The 23,832-nt window shown below is 32.7% G+C and overlaps 1 protein-coding gene across 6 annotated transcripts; it reads left to right on the forward strand.

Moving 5' to 3' along the window:
• Window positions 1-470: 470 nt before the first annotated feature.
• CYLD (ubiquitin carboxyl-terminal hydrolase CYLD) lies at window positions 471-11,402 on the forward strand. 6 transcript variants are annotated; one of them, XM_065502638.1, is made up of 12 exons: window positions 471-578; window positions 664-715; window positions 1,245-1,827; window positions 2,129-3,053; window positions 6,400-6,670; window positions 6,736-6,950; window positions 9,607-9,761; window positions 9,814-10,032; window positions 10,093-10,327; window positions 10,390-10,531; window positions 10,752-10,948; window positions 11,014-11,402. In XM_065502638.1, exons 3-12 carry the CDS (start codon window positions 1,303-1,305, stop codon window positions 11,205-11,207), a joined length of 3,078 nt encoding a protein of 1,025 aa, XP_065358710.1. In that variant the 5' UTR covers window positions 471-578; window positions 664-715; window positions 1,245-1,302; the 3' UTR covers window positions 11,208-11,402. The 6 variants fall into 6 exon arrangements, with proteins under 6 accessions (XP_065358710.1, XP_065358711.1, XP_065358713.1 ...); XM_065502639.1 differs by having other exon boundaries at window positions 472-578; window positions 2,129-2,924; window positions 6,304-6,670; XM_065502641.1 differs by having other exon boundaries at window positions 472-578; window positions 2,129-2,924.
• The last annotated feature ends 12,430 nt before the right edge of the window (window positions 11,403-23,832 follow it).

Raw genomic sequence — 23,832 nt, forward strand, 5'->3', positions numbered from 1 at the left:
TGATCAATTGTTAGGCTTAAGAACTTTAATTTTAAATAAAGAAAACATTGTCATAGTTGAATTCAAGCAAGAACCATCTCCTCTTTTATTTTGTCGGTACCACGGTCGCAATTTCTTTTAGTTTCGGTTTATATCACTGCCCAACAAACCTTTTCAGCAACATATAGACAACAATTCGAAATATACAGAATTGCTCTATATCGTTGCCGGTGAAGAAAAAGCTCTTCATCGTACACTCGTGTTGCGTAAATTTTAACAAATTTTTTCAAGTGTAATATTAGCCGTGACTGTAAAGCGAACAGCTGATCGTCTAAAATTTTTTCGACGAGTTTATTTTAGTTGTTGTGTTGTCAAAGAAAAAATTGTATTGCACTTTTTTTAGAGGCCGTCATTTATTTTTATTATTATTGTTGTGGTTGGTTTGTTTTAATAAAAACGTTAAAGAAAAACAAATGGGGGAAGAACTTGTAATAACCAAAAAACTAATCTCTCAACTACAGTGAAAACAGCGAATTTTTTTGTAGACAGTAAATGTTAATAAATAACGTCAATAAAGATAAGAAACTAATCAAATAAATGTACATACTACTTGGCGAATACTTTTGTTGTTGTTTTTCTTACGTTTGTTTTAATGCAGTGACTAATAATAATATTTATTTACAGTTTTGGAAATCGAAGAAAACTTAAAAACATTCGCTTCGCTAGACTGAAAAACGTAAGTTAAGAATAAAATAATGCCAGTTTGTAATATTTTATGTATTTTATTTGCATTTATCATTTGGAAGCAAATTGTACAATTAACATTTTCACATTTCTATGCTAAATTTTGTAATAATGAAAAAATAAAATGTTTTTTGTATGTACATACATATGTATGTACGTATGTATGTACATATGTACGTAGTGGGAAAGTTATAAGGAAAATTGAATACATTAATTTTATTATTACCTTCAATTATTTTGCCAGCCATCATTCATGCGATAGATGGCCATTTAAGTTAATGTACAGTAGTGTGTGTAATTAAACGATCATTGTAGCTAATATCGCACTCACTCATCCATCCACACATCCACCCACTGTATAATTTGTGAAGCTTTTTAAACCAGCAGCCCTTCCACTCCGCTTACCTTCACATAATGTGCTTGTTTTTCTTCCTTTTTATATTATACTTTTGTATAGTGTGTTTTGAGTGTTGTTTTCAGTTTAATTTTTATTTCTTTTAATTTCTTTTCTTCTCCCTTAGTCCTCCTTCTCCTATATCCTTGTTTGTGGCATTCGTTGGGGTCAAATGATCTTGAAACATGGATGTTGAAATTCTATCCAAATATGCCGTTCTCATGCGCAACACCAAAGTGCGCCTTCATCAAAGTCCCGACATTCTGATCGAAGATGACGGCGAAAAGAATAACGATGAAATCACAGTCGATGCTGGTGCACTAATAAAAATATTTCAATCGAAAACACCTTCAAACAGTGGCCAAAGTTCTAGTGGCTCGAAAAATTTGAGTACTATTCAAGTACTTGATCTGATCAATAAAATGCCCATCTTTGAAAACCTTTACGAGTGTCCCCAGGCCAGTTTGCGACGTGTTGACGAAAATCTTTGGCCTTATATTATCAGCATTGTGGATCCCGAACAGCGTTTACGCATGCTGCAAGATACAAATCATTGCAAGTGGCTGGTGTATTTAAAAATCAATGACTTTGTCAGTGTATCGGGTGAAATGTTCGATAGACCTGGTACAAATTTCGATTGTATAATTCGTTATATAGGACCAGTTACGGAACTTCATTCTGTTGGTTACTTTTTTGGCTTGGAAATATTGGTATGTTAACTATTAAGCAAAATCTAAAAAAGTAAAAACAATCGTATAAATATTATTATCTTAATCATTAATAGAAATAGAGAAAATGTAAAATGTACCAATTCAAAATGGGATATATTATAAAATAAAACTGGTAAAACCTCATATTCAAACAATTTTAAAATAATATTTCAACTCATGATTTCAACTAATAATAAATATGTATGTATGTATGTACATAAGTTTTGCTTTTGTTTTTATTTGTATTTAAAATATTAATTGCAAATTGTATAAATAAACTTCAATTGTTCTTATGTTGCAGGATTTAAATAGTGGTTATTCACCTCAATCGGATAAAGTGACATTTGCCACTTCATACATGCAGTGTGATCCATTATTGTCCATATTCACCACAGCTAATTGGATTTCGCAAATACCCAAAGAACAACAAAAAACATTTTCTACTCGTGGCATAATAAATGGTGCACTAGAAAAGCTGAAGTCTGCCATTGGTCCTAGCAGTTCTTTAACGGGAAGTGTTGCCAGCAACACCTCATCACTGAAAAGGGATAAAAAAGCCAAGAAAAATAAAACACCATCAGCCCAGTTTTATGATCAAACAGAGGACACCACTGATAGTTGCACCTACAATAATAACAATAACAACAACAACAACAACAGCAACAATAAAATGGAACGCAGCAAAAAGGAACCATCAAATACTGCCATGACACTAAACAGTGAAGAGTTCAAACAGTCTATAGAAATTCGTGAAAAAAGTTTGGAACGTCGAGCCACTACCAATACGGTACAGACCCAAACACAACCGCAAAGTGGTATATTAAAAAATAAACACAAAGATCAAACAAAATCTACATCTATTGTACCGGTAAGTGGTCCCGAAATTGTGGTCATACATAATACTGACATAGATGAGTCGAAACGTCAAGAAGTTATTGTTTTTGATAAGGAACGCCACGATGTCGATTTAGCAGAAATACTTGGCAGTGACTGGCCAACAACGGCTGGTGATGCTGCAGTAATCTTGAATAAACAAAAGTTACAAAACTCCAATATCTCGGGCATTGCTGGTGGCAGTTCAGTGGGTAATAACATCGGTACAACAAATAAAACTAATCGCAATAAATCATCTAATCCATTGACACATTTAGCTGGCAATAATGCAAAAAAGACAAATGATTCGACTTCTTCAAACAATAAGAATATCGACAATAAAAAAATACAAAGTAAGTTGTTGAAAGACGTTTTGAGAGGGATTTACTTTATTATGGATAGCCTGTTTAGTTTTTTTCTTATACAGATTTTGGTATCATTGCATAGTGTTTGTGTGCGAAGATAAATTCGAATTTAAATAACAAAGCCAAAACCGTATTTTCACTCTTTCTTTTATCAGTCATATCGCTCATTCCCAGTATTTAAATCGTTCACATGATGGTGCCATTGCTCCGTCTGTTCGTCCTAGTCCTAACTGGGCTGTGACCAGTATTCACTCTAACACTAGTATTTTCAGTTCCAGTAGTATTCTGGTATCTGAAGTATTCTATCTGGGCCACAAAGCCCTGGAGATCCTACATACAGTATACTGCCCATTGATCGATTACTCCGGAGCAGAATCTCTATTCTTTAGTAATGGGATATTGGTGGTTTCACCGATGTCTCCCTCACCTAAGGGTAGTTCCGAGACATGTCTTACTAGCTCGTCCACACTCAACGCAGTCGTTCTTCGTAGTCCTCCATCAGTTTTACTACGACTCTTTTACAGTCTGTTTCATCTTGGAGTTGACTCTGTGGCCACTCAGAGCCTTTAATGCTGTCTGACGATGCGGATCATATCCTATAACAAATAGCAAAAATTATACCAATCGAATGCCGTAATTTATACTTTAAAATTATAATCACTTAATTGTTTTTTGATTTGGGAAGCAATTGAAACTAATCCATTTGTAAAAATACATTGTAAAATCCATACAATTATCTAATGGATATTCGATTTGAAAGAGCTCTTTTACTAGTGTGATGAATTTCATTTGTTTTCAAGTATGAATTTTTAACTATTGGATCATTATTTCTTCCCGAAATAATTGAGCGATTCAAACGGTCTTATATTAAGTCATAATGTCCTATTATATTAATTTAGTTTAATAATTTTTTTGTTATGTTTCAAACAAAAAAATTCTAAACTAAGTCTGCTTTTACACACAGCAAGTTTACTTGAAGCAAGTCTCTTTAAAACTTCCTTTTAAACTTGCTCGACTGTTTACACACATCAAGTCTGTGTTCAATTTTGTATGTCAAAACCTAATAGACGCCATAGTGAAAATGAGAAAACAAAAGAGAATATTTAATCGGATATACATATGTATATTAGAGTTCGCTTGTGACCAGGTCACTTCTTTTTTTTTCGGGTATCATAAATTTTCTGAAGGTTTTGCGTAAATAAAAATAATGGCGTTCTTTTTTTTTTGGAAAATTTTCAATTATCACAATGGTTCAACGCACCTAAACACGCGGATTTTGAGCACATATTTTTGTAGAGCAAAAAACCGTTGAATATATTGCAAATCTGATTTCACCAGTCGATTCTGCATCAAAAATTAATACAATTGATGTTTTTTGAATCCTTAAAAATAGTTCCAAAAACCCACAACAAAGAATTTTAGATTTTTTAAACATGTACGATGAAAAAGCAGTTTAGGCTTTATAATATTTCGTTGCTATCACAACCCGTTAAAAAGTTATTATTTGGTTGTTACGTCCTTTTGCATTTTAGGTGACGATATGATATTTAAGTAACCTTGAGAAATATGTTTTACCTAATGTTTTCACCATCTACCGCAGAATTCTTTTTTTTTGGTGAAAAATTTTTGCTGGAGAAATACACACAGATTTGTCAAGGTAAACTAAATATCATATATACCATTGAAAAGTCCTGAATTTCTTTTTTCTAAACTCGCTGAGAAACTTAAAATCAGTTTATAATCAACTAAGTTACTGACTGATAAGTGAAAAAACTATAGACAAAAATTGTAAAAAAATGTTATCAGATGGTAACAATATAATTATTTATTCTAATTGTTTGGAACGTATTCAAAAACGGTACAGGCAATTAGTTTCATGTTCATTTAATTTCAACATTTACTTGATGTTACTTTTTACACCATTTATCTTTTTTATTTTGATTAATTTTTTGTTTTTTCTTTTTTGATTTAGTAAATTAATTAATTTTTCTGCTCACATTTTTATGCAATCTTGTAAAAATTTTAATATGCGGTATTTCTTAAATTATGAATGAATCAGTAATTTTTATATAGAATTTGTATTCCTCGCAATGTTGCTTTTTTATATTACAATATTTTAATAAACTTAGTAACCACATTTAAAAAATAATGCCGATAAATTAACGCGTAAAAACTTTAAACTTTTTTTATATTCTTTAGTTTTGTAAAAATGTTAATTCTATTTTTGTACAAAATACAAACATACTTATGTACATATTTCAAATGTTTTAAAAGGCAATAATGTCCCAGACACTGAACACAATTGTCTAACAATTCCGGCAGATGTAGAATGCATGAAACATACATACAAACTACAGATTCGAATAAGAGCAACAAATCAAATAAGTGCACACAAGGGAGATAGAGAGCAAGAGAAAAACTATTTTTAGATATTTTCAAATTAAACAAAATTGTAGTGATGTTGAAAAGGTATAGAATTAAAAAAGTTTGATTTGAAAAGAATATTAGAAAATTAAACATAAAAACATATACATATATTAACCAATAAATATAATAATGGTTTTTATTTTTGAGAAAATAATCTTAATAATTTGATTATAAATTTATGTTATAAAGGTAACGGCTTTGCGTCTTTTCATGTTTTCAAACCGATTACTCAATATTTTAAATTTCGAATATAAATTATGGAGAGTTTACTCTTTCCCTCTTTGAGAGATTTATGTTGAACTTTTTATTTTGGTATTTTGCCTGTGTTCATTGAGCTGATAGATGATGTCCATATGTATTAATGGTGGTGTATACCTTTCCCTATTCGAATTGAATTGCTTATTGTGACATTTATCGTTAGTTGTGTTTTTAAACTGCAGTGAATAGTTCACGTAAATTTTAGTTTTAACATTTAAAAATATAATATATTTTAAAAATCGAGTAAATCAAAGCAAATAGAAACACACATATTATTTTTCAAAATGGAAATAGGTCGGACACCTAGTGAGGCATCATTGTACCACAATATACCATTGACAGTTTTAGAATTTTTCACCACATCACCAGTGGGCAGTCCCATTGAATATGGCTCATATATGTCAGGTTAAACACATGCCATTTTGACCCCCCTCTTATTATACTATTCAATTCATACCTAATTTTACTTTTTATTTTCTTTTTAAATTATTATTTGTGTGTGTATGTTTTGTTACATCCTCTCCCCTGTCCATCCAAATGTTCACATCTACAGAGTCTCATAACAGCAATCCCATACCGGAAACATATGATAAAATTGACACACAACAACTTCTGTATGCTAATACACCTTCCAATCAAATTGATACAGATGCAGCCTATGATCCGCCTGAATTTTTGCCCGCTGTTTTGGATAGTGAATTTATGCAAGTGCCATGCTTACAAGAGGTGCCCAGCACAGATTTAGGTATGGGCTCTATGGTCGAGGTCAATGTACCAGAGTCAAATAAACATTTGTACGGCGTTATACGTTGGATTGGCGTTCCACCTGGCAATAAGAATATTTTGATTGGTGTGGAATTGGAAGATGACTGTATTGACAAACAACTTCTAACAACAGATGGCGGATATAATGGTATTTCGTAAGTGTTTACAGAAATATGAAATATTTCATGAATTGTAAAACTGTTTATATTTTGTGTTTTAGATTGTTTAAGTGCCCAGTTGGTCGGGGTATTTTTGTTACTAGCGAGCAGTGCTCTATTGACAGGCGATTTTTAGGGGCAGATGGTGGAGCTGTTGGCAATGGCATTACTGAAGCAGCTGATATTAAATCAAAAACTACAAATGGTTTTCATGAGGAACAGCAAACATTTGGTTTTATGGAATGTCCCGTTGTGCCGGGAGCAGTAGCACCTATCAGTGAGTTTATTAATCATTATTATACAAAGTAGTTGGGTATTTTCCTGGATATATGAAATTATATTGGAAAAGGAAAAGCCAGAAAATACATAAAAATACGCCCGCTGGAATTCCATTGGTTCCATTGAAATCGGTTGTCAAACCTATAGTTGGGAATTGATTCACTGAGGGAAAGGTGAACCGTACTTCGTATTACTGGAGCTATTATAAGCACACATCAGGTAGTTCCAAATTATAACGTCGAGACATTATTCATCATGAACGTTATTTATCGGTACAATAGCGTTCCCTGAAATCAAAAATTGTCATTGATCCAAAGGATGTTATTGATTTAGGCATTTTAGTCTGATAAATCAGAATTTAGAAGAAATATGTAGTTCAAAACAACGTTATTCAACTTGGAATAATATAGGGTCTCGGTACTCGATTTAAGTATTACACACCCAATAGCGTTCTCTGAAAATGAAGACTGGGTTCGATCCGAAGTGATATTGTCGATATAATATGCATTTTATGCCCGTAATTTCAACAAATAGATATACCAAACACAGCCTCAATAGTGAGTAAACATCAGTGAATTATTATTTTTTTTTTACACATTTTTGAGGCTGTGTGTATATATCAATGCCAAGTTACTTATGGAGTAAAATTTGTTGGTAATTTCTACCATAGATATTAATTTCAAGTTACCTTTTAGGTAAATTTCTCTAATAAAAACGAAAACTAAAATATTAGAAGCAAATGCTTTCCACAATAACAGACAAAAAACTTAAATGAGTTTCGAATGGTTTAAGAATTAGATAGATGCATAGATTGTAATGGCTGCCAAACGTGACTATTTAATCAAATATTCTACTTGATGTTTTAGATTTGAATTCTCTATTTATTTATAATGCGAAATTCTCAAGTTTATGTTAGGCTCATTTACTTTATCGACGTTAAGTTAAATTTCCAGGAATGCTTTCTTTAACCCTACTTTGTTTTGAGCGTCAAACTCGAAGAATGCCTTTCACAATTCAAATAAAACTGGAAGAGGTCCATTCAGTTGGTCCCTTTGTGTTGCCAGAAAAAGGAAGAAATAGAGAGAGAGGTAGATATGAAAAAAGAAGGGATGTTAGGACATAGTAGATATTGTATTGTAAGATGTTTGATTGCCACAATCTGCCACTGAGGTCAGAAGAGAAGAACATTTCGTTAAGAATTGTTTTTAAAGGAATTTTTAAGGTGCCATATTTTAAGGAAATTCACATTTAGAGAATATAATGAGGGTATTCATTTCAAAATAATGGAAAATTACACTCCGATTATTTTACACTTTTAAAAAACAAAAACAAGAAAAAAAAAATAAAAAAAGTTGTATTTTTTTTGTGGAATTTTGTTCAAGTTTTTGTTGTGTAAAAGTGTAAAAACAACAGAGTGTAATTTTCGATTTTTTGAAATTAATAACTTTAATAACAATAATAGTGGTTTAAATTTGTTTATATACAATCTGATTCTCTTTCAAAACTTACTACGCATGTTTTACAGATTTAAGATAGTCAAAATTCTCAGTTCACGAACGTTCAACCGGGGCAGCGAGTACAAGTTGAGTTTTGCACGGATTAACACTCTGTCAACTGTTAGTGCTGTACTGACTTAGTGTTTGGAGTGCATTCTCCATCCGCGGTGAAATCGTGTCGAGATGAATCCTTGAAACTGACACCGCAGCATCATACGCATAACTCATGACATCCAGTTTTCTGGGTAAACAGTTTATGGCCAAAATCCACAGACGTGGTGATAAGACGCCCCCCAGAGGCGCGGCGCTCTTGGCCTGTCTCGAGATCGTGGCCACTTCTATTTTAGAACGGATGATCCTATAGTGTCGAGAAGAACGTAGTAATCGTTGGTCTCTCCAAGGTTTTCAACAGAAATGATGATAAACTTATTGGTTTAAAATGCTTTGCCTTAGTGTGTGAAGCTTTTCCTCCTTTTGGAATAAATGTCACGTTATATTTGGTCCGAAAATCGGGTATTTACTATCATGAGAGCCACGCATGACTCATTTTTATCAGCTAAGGCATGACCAGATCTACATTCTTCTGTAGATCGGCAAATATTATACCATCTGAGCTCGGAGACTTGTAGGGTTCGAAGCTTCGTATGGCCCAGTTTCGATTTTATGGTTGAGATCTACTGGTCGTATTTAACGGCAAGTTTCCAGAAAATGTGTGTCAACCTATTTCTGAATGTAACCCTGAACGGTTGGTGTTTTAAACAGGATCTTACGAAAACGACTGATCTCGGAGAATCTTCAAAGCCATTGCAGAATTGTCTTCAGGATTTACGTTTTGGCTTGACTTATATGCTGGTCAGTTTCCTGATCTTTTCGCTTCATTGAACATTTTGCGACATCTTCGTCTGAAAACCACTATGGAGGTCTTGGCTTGTCTCTGTGTTTAGAAGGAAAACACGCAGTGGCCTAGTTAAGAGAGCGTTTGTGCTTATCAATATCACAATCAATGTCCCTAGTGTTACATATCATATAGAGTAAGAGAAAATACCATATAGAATTTGTTATATGGGCGCTGATGAGCTGGATTTTGTTGGAAATATCGGATTATTTACACTTTTGTTTCATCTTTACTTACATCCTTCTATGTTGTTTAAATTTTAGAATGTTCCAGTTTGAATGGATTAGAAGAGCTATGCGGTAACTTTAAAGGCATACAAGGTCATCACAATTCATGTTATTTGGATGTCACTCTATTTTCCATGTTTGCTTTTACGCCAGTATTCGATGCAATTCTGTATAGACCTCCAGAAAAAGATGTAAGTTTAATAACAGACAAATACTTAACAAATTTATAAAACATAATTCTAGGACATTTCACACTATACCGAAGTGCAAACAGTTTTGCGAGAAGTAATTGTGAATCCTTTGCGCAAACATATGTTTGTTAGAGCTGATCGCGTAATGGAATTACGACAATTATTGGATAAACTGAGTTCAGTTAGTGGTTTGACGAGCGAAGAAAAAGATCCCGAAGAGTTTCTAAACTGTTTATTGTCACAGATCATGAGAGCAGAACCATTTCTTAAGGTATGTTAAAAGTTAATAAATATTAAACATATATTTTAAATAATAATAATATCTTTATAGTTTAATTCTGGCCAGGATGCCTACTATTACCAACTGTTTGTTGAGAAAGACGAACGTTTATCATTTCCCAGTGTCCAACAATTGTTCGAACAAAGTTTTTACTCATCTGATATTAAGCTGAAGGAAGTGCCTTCGTGTCTTATAATACAAATGCCTCGATTCGGTAAAAGCTTTAAAATGTATCCGCGCATATTGCCCTCACAAGTATTGGATGTCACCGATATAATAGACGACTGTAGGTTCTTTAATTAATGTTAATTAAAGTGTTAAATATTAATTTGGATTTTTGTATAACAGCGCCACGTCAATGTTCCGTTTGCGGCAAATTGGCTGAATATGAATGTCGTGATTGTTTTGGTGTGTTACAGAATGGTATTGGCTTAGAGAGTACATCATTTTGTCCCAAGTGCCTGGAAACTGTGCATATGCATGCTAAGAGGTATATTGTTATTTGACAAATAAGAAACAATTTTGAACAAGTAAAAGTGTTATATTCGGCTGTGCCGAATCATGACAATATATGGGTATAAAAATTGTAGGTCTTGATCTTCAGCACACTAGAACAATTTTAAATTGTCCAATGCACTGAAAAAGATTTGTACAATTCTGAAACTGTTTCCAGAAATATCTATTATGATTATTATAAATATTCTTTGCAGATCCAATCATAAAAATCGCAAATTATCTGTGCCACAAGATTTTCGTGTAATGGCCGATCATATGACCGTACCACGTTTGTATATGGAACTCTTTGCGGTGGTTTGTATTGAAACCTCTCATTATGTAACATTCGTAAAGGCTGGTTCGGGCCCCGATGCGCCCTGGTGTTTCTTTGATTCCATGGCGGATCGAAAAGGTAATTTGTGAATTTCCAACAACGTAATTAAGATATTTAAATAAAGTATTCATGTTTTATTTTAGGTGAACAGTACGGTTATAATATTCCAAAAATGATAACTGTACCCGATTTGCCACAATGGCTGTCGGAGGATGGTGCACGTACTGTTAATGAAACTTCTTCCAATGATAAAATGTTACCAGAGCATGCCAAGCGTTTGTTTTGCGATGCATACATGTGTATGTATCAAAGTACAGATGTCATGATGTATCGTTAATTTATTATTACTATTATTTATGTCTTAATTTTGTTAAAAAGTTAAGTTTCTTTTGTAATATTTTTAGTTTACATACATAACAGACTTATTTACATATCTTTTCGTTAAAGATACAAATTTGTTTTTAGTCGGGTTATTTTACAGATCGTATTTATAATTTAATAAAATATGCAATTTTGTTTAAATAAATCAAAATTTTCGTTTCAATTACGATTTCCAAATAAATTTCAAAACAAACTGTTTAATGTGCTGTTTTTCTATAGCGAACGAGTGCTTTGAGTGGACGTTTTACATGTATTTTGTTATTGTAACAAAAACAGAATACATGTAAAATTTCCACTAAAAGTACTTGTTCGCTATAGAAAAACAGCACATAAATGAAAAAATATCGATGCTTAAAATCGTAAAAAACATTTTGTCATAAAAATAAATTAATTTGTTCTCGAGAATTTTTTAATTTTTTTTTTTTAGTGGACTCTCTTATTTAAGGCAATGGGAAGAAAAGAATGGAAATTGACAGGGGCAGTGGCAAAACTCTAAAAAGGGAAATGATTAAAACGATCATGATTCCGAAGTTGTGTGATGAAAACGGGGCTCACAACTTTAGATAAACATACTCAAGATGAAAAATCTCCCGATGGTGCGACATCATTATTTTACTATGATGATTCCCATAAGGGACCGAACATGGTGTACAACGATATGTACGATTATAATGGCGAAGGAAAGCATATACACATGTAAGTGATATATTGACTTTGTTAAAGACATAATAATCAACGAAAATGTCGTAGTTGCGAAAATATTTGGACACTTCGTATCCAAAACTGGCATAATTTTTGACATTCGTACGGATATTTCTGATTCTAATTCACTCGCCTTCAAATACCCGTAACTACAATAATGATAACCGTGGAGCCTGTATACAAAATATTGAATTAACCTATTTTACAGGAAATTTTGCAACGATTTCAAATATGGGCATTTCCTGGGGTCACGAACGTACGCTTTTGATGTCCAAAGAATGTAGAAAACTAAACTTTTCCTAGCATTTTTTTTGCGATTCGATAGCATTTTGGTAGCTCTATATTTAATGCAAAAGATGGATTTCATCGAGTTTAAGTTTTCATAACGAAATAGAAGTCAACTTTGGCTGACAGTAGTGAAATGTAAAAATCTGCGAAAAGGAACGGAATATTTAAAAGCGATTAATTTATTTTAAAAGTGTATTAATGTAGGTCTCTATCCGGTATTTACACAATAAAATATCTCTATTGATTTTTGTTTAATTAGCTTAAGTACCGGTCGCGAACGTACGGCTCGCTAATGTACTATTTATAACCTACACCACCATAGTGGGGAGGGTATTATGCGTTTGTGCAGATGTTTGTAACGCCCAAAAATATTAGTCTAACACCCACCTTAAAGTATACCGATCGACTTAGAATCACTTTCTGAGTCGATTAAGCGATGTCCGTTCTTCCGTCCGTCTGGTCGGCTGGCCGGCTGGCTGGCTGTCCATGTAAACCTTGTGCGCAGAGTAGATATTTCGATAAAATTTGGTACATATTATTTTTTCGGCCCAAGGACCAGGCCTATTGAAACTGGCTGAAATCGGTCCATTATTTCACATAGCCCCCATACAAATGTCCTCCCGAAATTGGACTTTATCGGTCATAAATGTTTAATTTATATATGTATCTCCACAAATTCCGCTCCAAATAAGTTTTATATACACAAAATTCATGTCACCAAATTTTGTTACGGTCGGTCCATAATTAGTCATAGCTCCCATATAGACCCGCTTCCGAAAATCACTTTAACGTGCATAAATCGCTTAAAAATGTTGGTAAACACACAAAATTCAACATAGTTAACTTTAATATAGACATAAATCACACGACCTAATTTCATGGTGATCGGTCCATAATTGGTCATAGCCCCCATATAACCCCACTTCCGAAAATCACTCAAACATATAAATTATTGAAATTTTAAAAAAAAAATTTTTTGCTCTTTTACTTAGTGTAGGGTATTATGGTCGGGCTTGACCGACCATACTTTCTTACTTGTTTTCCATATGTATTTTTTTTATTATCACCATGCATTTTCCCATAAATATCTTAAAATTTCCTTAACAAACAAGTAAGAAAGTATCGTCGTTGAATTGTATGTTTATATCAACATTTTTATGAGATTTATGAACGTTAAAGTGATTTACGGAAGCGGGTGTTATATGGGTGTAATGACTAATTATGGACCGATCATAATAAAATTTGGTAACATGAATTCGGTATATATAAAACTTATTTGGAACAATATTTGTGTAGATACCTACTAGGGTATTCATTCGACTAATGATCGTTCGATTAATCGAATAATTTCTTACGAATAATTATTCGAACAATTTAAAAATGGTAATTTTCGACTAACGAAAAATTCGAACAATTTTATGTAGAATAATCGAATAAAACGAATAAATAAATGTTCACATGTACATATTTAAATTTATTAAATTGCTTAAAATTTTTCATAATTTCAAATTTAAATAAGTAATAATGACTCACAAAAATTGTATTGTTTCTGAAATTCGACAAATAACTGACGATCACTGTAGATGAGTCTTCCGATAGCTCCTTCTATAAATATATAAATAGTACTGCAAGAAGTTACAATTCTAAAAACAAATCTTTAAAAATTTTTAATTTAGGACTTGAACCAATGAAAATAAAAGGTACGGAATAAAATATTTGTTATTTAGCTGGCGAAATATTTGAAGAATCGCAATTAATAATCAAAATATTAACTTAGATTAAAGTGGAGTTGAATGTGATTTTGAAATGGTCGTCGAACTTGATATTGAGGATGATATTTATAATGATTACATTGAAATAGATGAAGGCCATGATCTTAAAATATATGTATATAAGTGATGTTATAAACCGCTTACATAAGTGTTGCAAAATATTTAATAAAACGAATGATAAACACAAATATTGCAAACTAACGTTTTGTTGCAAGAAAAGCATGGATTTCGTCTTATACTTGATTTTGAACATCATTGTCTAACATGGTAATAAACTTTTTGCGTATTTGTAAATGCGTAAATCATGCACTGCCTGACTTCAAATTAGCCACATTCACTCACAATGATATCAAACTTTGGACACACTTTATTAAGCAAAGATTCGGCAACGTTGATAGAGCTTGATGTATAATACAATTTGTTATAAATAATTTAGAAATAGTAAAAAAGTAAGTAAAATAGTAAAATGTAGGTAAAAATATTAGAAACCCGAATTAATGAACGATATAGAAAAGTTCTTAATACGTTTATATTATATTTGAATTCAGGAATCCTGAATCAGGATCATGTCAAAGTCCATTGCAACGATGTAGATAAGGCTATAGTAAGTTGGACCCACAATGGGTCAAAACCGGGAAAAATATTTTTTAACCCGAATTTTTTTTCATCAAACAATTTTTTTTGTCATACATTTTTTTTTCAAAAAAAAAATTTTAAAAAAAATTTAAAATAAAATTTGGAAAAAACTTTTTTTAAAAAAAATAAAAAACAATTTCAAAAAAAAAAAATTTTGAAAAACAATTAAAAAAAAAATTAAATTTTGTTTACCTAAAATTATTTAAAAAAATTTATTTTAAAGTATAATTTGGTGAAGGGTATATAAGATTCGGAACAGCCGAATATAGCTCTCTTACTTGTTTTTTAATAACTTTAACATTTTTTTGGTAAAAATTTTCGCATTACGAAAGTTTTCAGCGGGTACCGTTTCAACATTTCAAAAAATTTAATTCTAAGGGATGTGTATATATAATTATTTTATTCAAACTTTTTGGTACTTACTTTTTCGGCTGATATGGGCTATATATGTACATATTTATACATACGAAATTAAAAACATCTATTATTTTTAAAATTTTGTTTTTCCCGCACCAATTTGAAATGTGACTTGTTTTGACAGTTCTTGTGAGAAACTTTTCGCAAAATATTGTTACAGAAACACTTTTTTCACTTCCTTCCAATAATTTTTGGAAAATTATTTAAATGACAGACAATTCTCACAAAGTTAATATACAGAAATACTTGTGTGAGAAAAAACATTTTTTATACCCTTCAGCTTCGTGAGAAGGGTATATATAAGTTTGTCATTCCGTTTGTAATTTCTACATTTTTCATTTCCGACCCTATAAAGTATATATATTCTGGATCCTTATAGATAGCGGAGTCGATTAAGCCATGTCTGTCTGTCTGTCTGTCTGTCTGTCTGTCTGTCTGTCTGTCTGTCTGTCTGTCTGTCTGTCTGTCTGTCTGTCTGTCTGTCTGTCTGTCTGTCTGTCTGTCTGTCTGTCTGTCTGTCTGTCTGTCTGTCTGTCTGTCTGTCTGTCTGTCTGTCTGTCTGTCTGTCTGTCTGTCTGCCTGTCTGTCTGTCTGTCTGTCTGTCTTTTCAAAACAAGTTCTTTGATTAGTCCTTTACCCAATGCACACAATTTCCAGTTGATCGTCCTTGCCCCATTCTAAGAAATTTTCCCCAAGAAACCATAGGTCTAAAATCAAATCCTATCTTGCGGATTTCGTCTTTTATCCAATTATATTTCAGTATTTATCTTTTATTAATAGTTTTTTATTAGATAAAAGACGAAATGCGCAAGATAGGATTTGATTTTAGACCTACGGTTTCTTGAGGAAACTTTCTTAGAATTTTTCGTAGATTGCGTTTCTGCTATTCGATTTTTTACTTTTTGATCGTCCATACAATTCGACCCAGCCTAATATACATATATGCATATATACAAACTTTTTTTAAAGTATTGTTTCAGTCTATGCTTAAATGTTTGGTTCGAGAAAGAAAATAATTTTAATATTATGGGAAGAGGATTCCACGTCCATAAGATTCTCACGTGAAGTGATCTTTCATAAATGGAAGAAGCTATACGATGACACACTATCTGTGGGTTTCTACTAGATCGCGTAAAGTGGAAACTATCTACAATGTACCTCGGACATTTCGTCATTATACATTTACGAAATAGTAACAGCATTCTTAATTTTATAAAATCTTCAATGGTACCATTCACAAGTGCGCAAACACAATCAATATGTTTCGAAAAATTCAGTCTTCGTTCTAAATAAACCCCCAAGCACTTTATTTCATCCACAAAACGCAAACCAACTCCATTCATAGATATATGGAAATCTTCAGCATCACATCCAAAACACATAGCCTTAGACTTATCAGTGTTAATATTAAAACCATTATCCTCCATTCACTGATTAATCAGTTGCAGGTAAAAATTAACATTATTCTAGAGTTGCCAAATGTCCCGATTTTCGCGGGATTGTAACGCTTTTAGTCATAAAATCCCGCGTCCCGCTCGGGATTCGTAATTCCCGCTTTTTTGGATTTTCTAAATCTAAAAATTTAAACAATTAGTAATGGAACTTATATGTATGTATTTCCCGTGAGCAAATATTTATTCAGAAGAGTTCGTATACTTAACCAATTATTTCTTAATGATCAATCGGCTCTGAATAATTAAAAATCATTATGTCCATCTTCTGGCTGGTTGTCCGTGACTGAAATACCCATGAATTGGAGGCGTTACTCAATAAAGATAGTTGTCAAACTCAACAAGAGCTTGCGAAATCATTTGGAACTACTGAGTGTTGAACAAAATGTTTTTAATACTTGTATTTAATACACTTTTTTAAAATCGATTTGTAATTGAATTTTATGTTATGTGAAGAAAAAATATGTTTCTAGTTCAGTTTCTATCATAGACAACAACCATAATATAACTATTACAAGGTAGAATCAGTAGAAAAGTAAGTTCTCAATTTTTCATGCCTTGAATTGTCATACACATATAAAATAAAACATCAAAAATTAAAAAAAAAGTTTATTAAGTATTTTTGTGAAGAAATCAATTTAACTATTTAACCATATAACAAGAAATGTGCTGTCTGTAAATGTTCATTTGAACAAAAGGATATGCGGTTTTTACAATGTCCTGAACAAAAAATTAAAGAATGGAGTACAGCTTGCGGCGTTGAGTTGAAGATAACAGGTATGTACCATTTTGATAACAGCGATTACATTGACCTTCATCAAGACTCTAAACGCGCACGTTTAAAGCCAAATGTAACACCTTCTCGTGAGCCAATAAAAGAAGTAAATAATTTTATGGAATATGCAAATACAATTTTTAAATTTTCTTTATTTTTATTCATATATTTTTTTTTCTCATTTTCTCATATTTGACATAACAAGGCATACAATTTTAAACTCTCCCTACTGATTCTACCTGGTTATTGTTGTATCATGGACAACAACTAGATAGGTAACTGAGAGCCAAAAACCTAAGTCTGTTGTCAGAAACCTAATTCATGAGAATGTATTGCATGCATTTTGTTTTTGTGTATTACTGCTCCAATATATTACTCACATATATTACTCTCTCCTTCCGCTCTATGTGTTTATTCTATGGTTTCTATCTTCAATATATAAAAATGGATGTTTGTATGTGGGTATGTATGTATGTATGTATGTATGTTCCGAATGAACTCAAAAACGGCTGGACCGATTTTGATGAAATTTTCAGGGAATCTTCAGAATAGTCTAGCGGGTAACACTGTAAGGTCAGATTTTTGATTTTCGGTCTGTGGGCGGAGGGGCGTGGCATTATCAAATTTTTACATTATACCGCTAATGCCATCTATATATATAAAAAACGGCTCCACCGATTTTGATGAAATTTTCAGGGAATCTTCAGAATATCCCAGCGGGAACACTGTATAGTCAGATTTTTGATATTCGGTCTGTGGGCGGAGGGGTGTGTAAAAATCTAATTTTTACATTATACCGCTAATGCCCTATCTATTCTTCTATATATATAAAAATGGATGTTTGTATGTGGGTATGTATGTATGTATGTATGTATGTTCCGAATGAACTCAAAAACGGCTGGACCGATTTTGATGAAATTTTCAGGGAATCTTCAGAATAGTCTAGCGGGTAACACTGTAAGGTCAGATTTTTGATTTTCGGTCTGTGGGCGGAGGGGCGTGGCATTATCAAATTTTTACATTATACCGCTAATGCCATCTATATATATAAAAAACGGCTCCACCGATTTTGATGAAATTTTCAGGGAATCTTCAGAATATCCCAGCGGGTAACACTGTATAGTCAGATTTTTGATATTCGGTCTGTGGGCGGAGGGGAGTGTAAAAATCTAATTTTTACATTATACCGCTAATGCCCTATCTATCTTCTATATATATAAAAATGGATGTTTGTATGTGGGTATGTATGTATGTATGTTCCGAATGAACTCAAAAACGGCTGGACCGATTTTGATGAAATTTTCAGGGAATCTTCAGAATAGTCTAGCGGGTAACACTGTAAGGTCAGATTTTTGATTTTCGGTCTGTGGGCGGAGGGGCGTGGCATTATCAAATTTTTACATTATACCGCTAATGCCATCTATATATATAAAAAACGGCTCCACCGATTTTGATGAAATTTTCAGGGAATCTTCAGAATATCCCAGCGGGTAACACTGTATAGTCAGATTTTTGATATTCGGTCTGTGGGCGGAGGGGTGTGTAAAAATCTAATTTTTACATTATACCGCTAATGCCCTATCTATCTTCTATATATATAAAAATGGATGTTTGTATGTGGGTATGTATGTATGTATGTATGTTCCGAATGAACTCAAAAACGGCTGGACCGATTTTGATGAAATTTTCAGGGAATCTTCAGAATAGTCTAGCGGGTAACACTGTAAGGTCAGATTTTTGATTTTCGGTCTGTGGGCGGAGGGGCGTGGCATTATCAAATTTTTACATTATACCGCTAATGCCATCTATATATATAAAAAACGGCTCCACCGATTTTGATGAAATTTTCAGGGAATCTTCAGAATATCCCAGCGGGTAACACTGTATAGTCAGATTTTTGATATTCGGTCTGTGGGCGGAGGGGTGTGTAAAAATCTAATTTTTACATTATACCGCTAATGCCCTATCTATCTATCTATCTATATATATAAAAATGGATGTTTGTATGTGGGTATGTATGTATGTATGTATGTTCCGAATGAACTCAAAAACGGCTGGACCGATTTTGATGAAATTTTCAGGGAATCTTCAGAATAGTCTAGCGGGTAACACTGTAAGGTCAGATTTTTGATTTTCGGTCTGTGGGCGGAGGGGCGTGGCATTATCAAATTTTTACATTATACCGCTAATGCCATCTATATATATAAAAAACGGCTCCACCGATTTTGATGAAATTTTCAGGGAATCTTCAGAATATCCCAGCGGGTAACACTGTATAGTCAGATTTTTGATATTCGGTCTGTGGGCGGAGGGGTGTGTAAAAATCTAATTTTTACATTATACCGCTAATGCCCTATCTATCTATCTATATATATAAAAATGGATGTTTGTATGTGGGTATGTATGTATGTATGTATGTTCCGAATGAACTCAAAAACGGCTGGACCGATTTTGATGAAATTTTCAGGGAATCTTCAGAATAGTCTAGCGGGTAACACTGTAAGGTCAGATTTTTGATTTTCGGTCTGTGGGCGGAGGGGCGTGGCATTATCAAATTTTTACATTATACCGCTAATGCCATCTATATATATAAAAAACGGCTCCACCGATTTTGATGAAATTTTCAGGGAATCTTCAGAATATCCCAGCGGGTAACACTGTATAGTCAGATTTTTGATATTCGGTCTGTGGGCGGAGGGGTGTGTAAAAATCTAATTTTTACATTATACCGCTAATGCCCTATCTATCTATATATATAAAAATGGATGTTTGTATGTGGGTATGTATGTATGTATGTATGTTCCGAATGAACTCAAAAACGGCTGGACCGATTTTGATGAAATTTTCAGGGAATCTTCAGAATATCCCAGCGGGTAACACTGTATAGTCAGATTTTTGATATTCGGTCTGTGGGCGGAGGGGTGTGTAAAAATCTAATTTTTACATTATACCGCTAATGCCCTATATTTCATAAAAATGGATGTGTGTATATATGTTCCGTATGGACTCAAAAATGGCTGGACCTATTTTGATGATATTTTCACGGTGTATTCAGAAAATCCTATTAGGTAACAGTGTAAAGTCAGATTTTAATTTTCTGTCTGTAATAAACAATTTGGTTTGCTTATAGGGTCATGAATAAGATATTTCCATACTGAATTTTTGAATTCATTAGAACCAGCCGAAATGCGACTACATGTATTAACATTGAAGGTTGATTCACCGACTTTGTCCGACACTGTATATTAAAATCGAGATCGATATGCAATATAAAAGAGATGTTTTCTAAAGGCCAGCAACGCGGACCTGGTTCAGCTAGTCTTCAATAAATTTACTCAATTTACAATTTTTATAAATAATCACATCCACTATTATTTAACCCGAAAGGATATTTAATATTAAACATTCACCCTTATCGCGAATCAATATTTCACATGAAATATGTTCCCTTTTCCCATTTTTCGTTCATAAACTTTGTTCATGTGAAAAAATTCCCATGTTGGGAAATTTTTAGATGGAATTTTGTAAACAATAAACATCTGTTACGAACAAAATCAACTATTGTGAATGAAAAGTTCAGGGGAATATCACGATAGCAATTTTCCCTTCGAGGGAAATGGATATTTCATGGGAACATAAATTTCACATGTTTTTCATGATAGGGGTGATTATATCCAATAATATTATATCCAATAATTGTGAACGAATTTTTTGAGTAAAATGGAAGATATCAAATCCTGTGTGAAGAAGCTGAACGGGGAGAACTACCAAATATGGAAGTACAAATTGGAACTATTGCTGATTAAAGAAGATCTGTGGAAAATAGTTTCCAGTGAAAAGCCTGTTACTCCGAATTCGTTTTGGCCTCAAATAGATGGTAAAGCTCGGGCAACAATTGGTCTTTTAGTTGAAGATTCGCAGTTGGTGCATTTACGAAACCTAGATACTGCACATGATTTTTGGGAGTCATTGCGAAAAGTGCATGAGAAATCTACTCTATCAAACAAAGTTATGCTTTTAAAGAAATTGTGCAGAATGCAATTAAAAATTGGCCAGGATATGAAAGCACGGAAATGCTAGAAAAGGTAAACAGATTAAACGGATTGGGAGAAAATTTTGCAAATCATCTTCAAGTGGCGCTTTTATTGGGAAGTTTGCCAGATGAATACAATGGAATAATTACAGCTTTGGAAGTACGATCTGATGAAGAATTGACATTAGATATTGTCAAGGAGAAACTTATCAAGTTCATCAAATCTAGCTTTAAAAATGCAAAATTCAAAATACATCAAGAAATGTTATGGATGCGGTAAAGCTGGACACATCAAACGTGATTGTCGTGTTAAAAACTCCTGAAAATAAAAATCCAAAAATTAAAGCTAATAAAATTGTTGAAAGATCCAATGTGGAAAACCATGAAGAGTTTTGCTTAAATTCTGGTGAGAAGTTAAATCAAAACGAATGGTATGTAGATTCTGGTGCTAGTTGTAACATGAGCAGCAATAGAGAATTTTTTTCTACATTTAATACTGAAATTGGTGGAGACATATTTTTAGCCAATGGTAAGAAGATAACTGCTCAAGGTTCTGGTGATGGTTTTATTCATAGTCGCGGTAAGCAACTTAAAATCAAGAATGTGTTATTTGTACCAGATCTAGATGGAAATTTGTTATCAGTTGCTAAAATGGTTCATAATGATTTACAAGTTTTATTTAAAAATAATAAATGTGAAATCTCAAGAAATGAAGACATCCTAGTGACGGCAAATCTGGTGAATAATTTATATGTTGTTGAACAAACCCAACAAGCAAATATTGTGTCAACAAATGAAATTAATTGTATTCATACATTTCATCGAAGATTTGGTCATCGTGATAATAAAGTCATAAAATCTGCTATTGAGTACAATTTAATATCAAATATAAAACTGAAATCGTGTAAGTGTGCTGATATTTGTGAAGTTTGTTTCAAAGGCAAGATGACGAGGCAAGAATTTCCAAAAGCTACCCAAAATCGTGCAGAAAATATTTTGGACTTAGTACATGCTGATTTGTGTGGACCAATGCAGGAAGTAACCCCTAGTGGTAATAGATATTTTCTTACGATGATTGATGATCATACCAGGTACTGTGTCGTTTACTTTTTAACAAACAAGAGCCAAGCATTTGATAAAATTAAAGAATATGTAGTTTATGTTGAAAACTTAGTTCAAAGGAGAATTTAAAAATAAAGCCTTAAGCAATTTTATGAAAAGTAAAGGAATTAGTCTGCAATTTCCAGCTCCATATACACCAGAGCAAAATGGCGTAGCTGAACGTAAGAACAGAAGTCTTATTGAAATGACTCGTTGTTTGCTTATACAATCTGGCTTGGAACTAAAATATTGGGCTGAAGTGGTGAATACTTCAAATTATTTACAAAATAGACTACCCTCAAAATCAACAAATAAAACACCTTATGAGTTGTGGTTTTCAAAACAACCATCGATGAAACATATTAGAACTTTTGGCTGTGAAGTATATTTTCATATAAATAAACAATTTCGTAAGAAACTTGAAAATGTGGCTAAGAAGGGATATCTGGTTGGATTCTGCGATGAATCGAAAGCATTTAAAATTCTTGATAAATATACTGATAAGATAAATTTATTGAAAATGTTGATGTCTGTAGCAGTAATAAAAATCTGAATGAAGGTATAGTTTCTATAAATCTGTTAAATTGTTCTGAAAAAGAAATTATAGATCACCCAGAGTCTAATGAGATTCAAGATGAACATGAGGAAAGCTTTGATACAGCCGATAGTGACAGTGAGCATTCTGTAGATATTTTAAGTACTAATAATGTAATTAATGATGATTCGACTCGAAACGAAGAAGTTGTTGATGAAACACAACCAAATATTAGAAGATCTTCTAGAACCAACAAAGGAATACCACCAGCAAGATACGATTGTAGAGCTGCTTTATTTGAACCAACTAATTATAAAGAAGCAATAGAAAGTCCAAATAATGAAAAATGGATGGTTGCTATGGAGGATGAAATACAAGCAATGTATGAAAATAATACTTGGGATTTAGTTGAATTGCCAAAAGGAAGAAAAGCTGTCGGATGTAAGTGGTTGTATAAAATCAAGATATTGGCAGATGGTTCTACTAAGTACAAAGCTCGTCTTGTAGCAAAAGGTTTTTCACAAAAATATGGACAAGATTATGATGAAGTATTTGCTCCTGTAATTAAACAATCCATATTTAGAACTCTTCTGGCAGTTGCATCATACAAAAATATGTTGGTTCATCACATCGATTATAAAATAGCATTCCTAAATGGTGACTTGGAAAATGAAATTTATTTAAAACAACCAAAAGGATTTGAAATGTCAAATAAAAAAAATCTAGTTTGCAAATTAAATAAAAGTATTTATGGACTCAGACAGTCAGCGAGATGTTGGAATCAAAAACTTAATGAATCTTTAATAAGTTTAGGATTCAGAAGGGGAAATACTGACTGTTGTTTATATACAAAAGGAAATAACGACTAGTT

The sequence above is a fragment of the Calliphora vicina genome, chromosome 2, assembly GCF_958450345.1.
Source record: "Calliphora vicina chromosome 2, idCalVici1.1, whole genome shotgun sequence".
NCBI classification, from domain to species: domain Eukaryota; kingdom Metazoa; phylum Arthropoda; class Insecta; order Diptera; family Calliphoridae; genus Calliphora; species Calliphora vicina.

Excerpts from the sequence above, each read along its gene's own strand:
- CYLD (XM_065502637.1), top strand. The coding sequence starts at position 1,303 with ATGGATGTTGAAATTCTATCCAAATATGCCGTTCTCATGCGCAACACC. Across the intron at positions 9,762-9,813 it reads ATAGACCTCCAGAAAAAGAT|GACATTTCACACTATACCGA; the intron begins GTAAGTTTAATA and ends ACATAATTCTAG. Across the intron at positions 10,949-11,013 it reads TTCCATGGCGGATCGAAAAG|GTGAACAGTACGGTTATAAT; the intron begins GTAATTTGTGAA and ends GTTTTATTTTAG.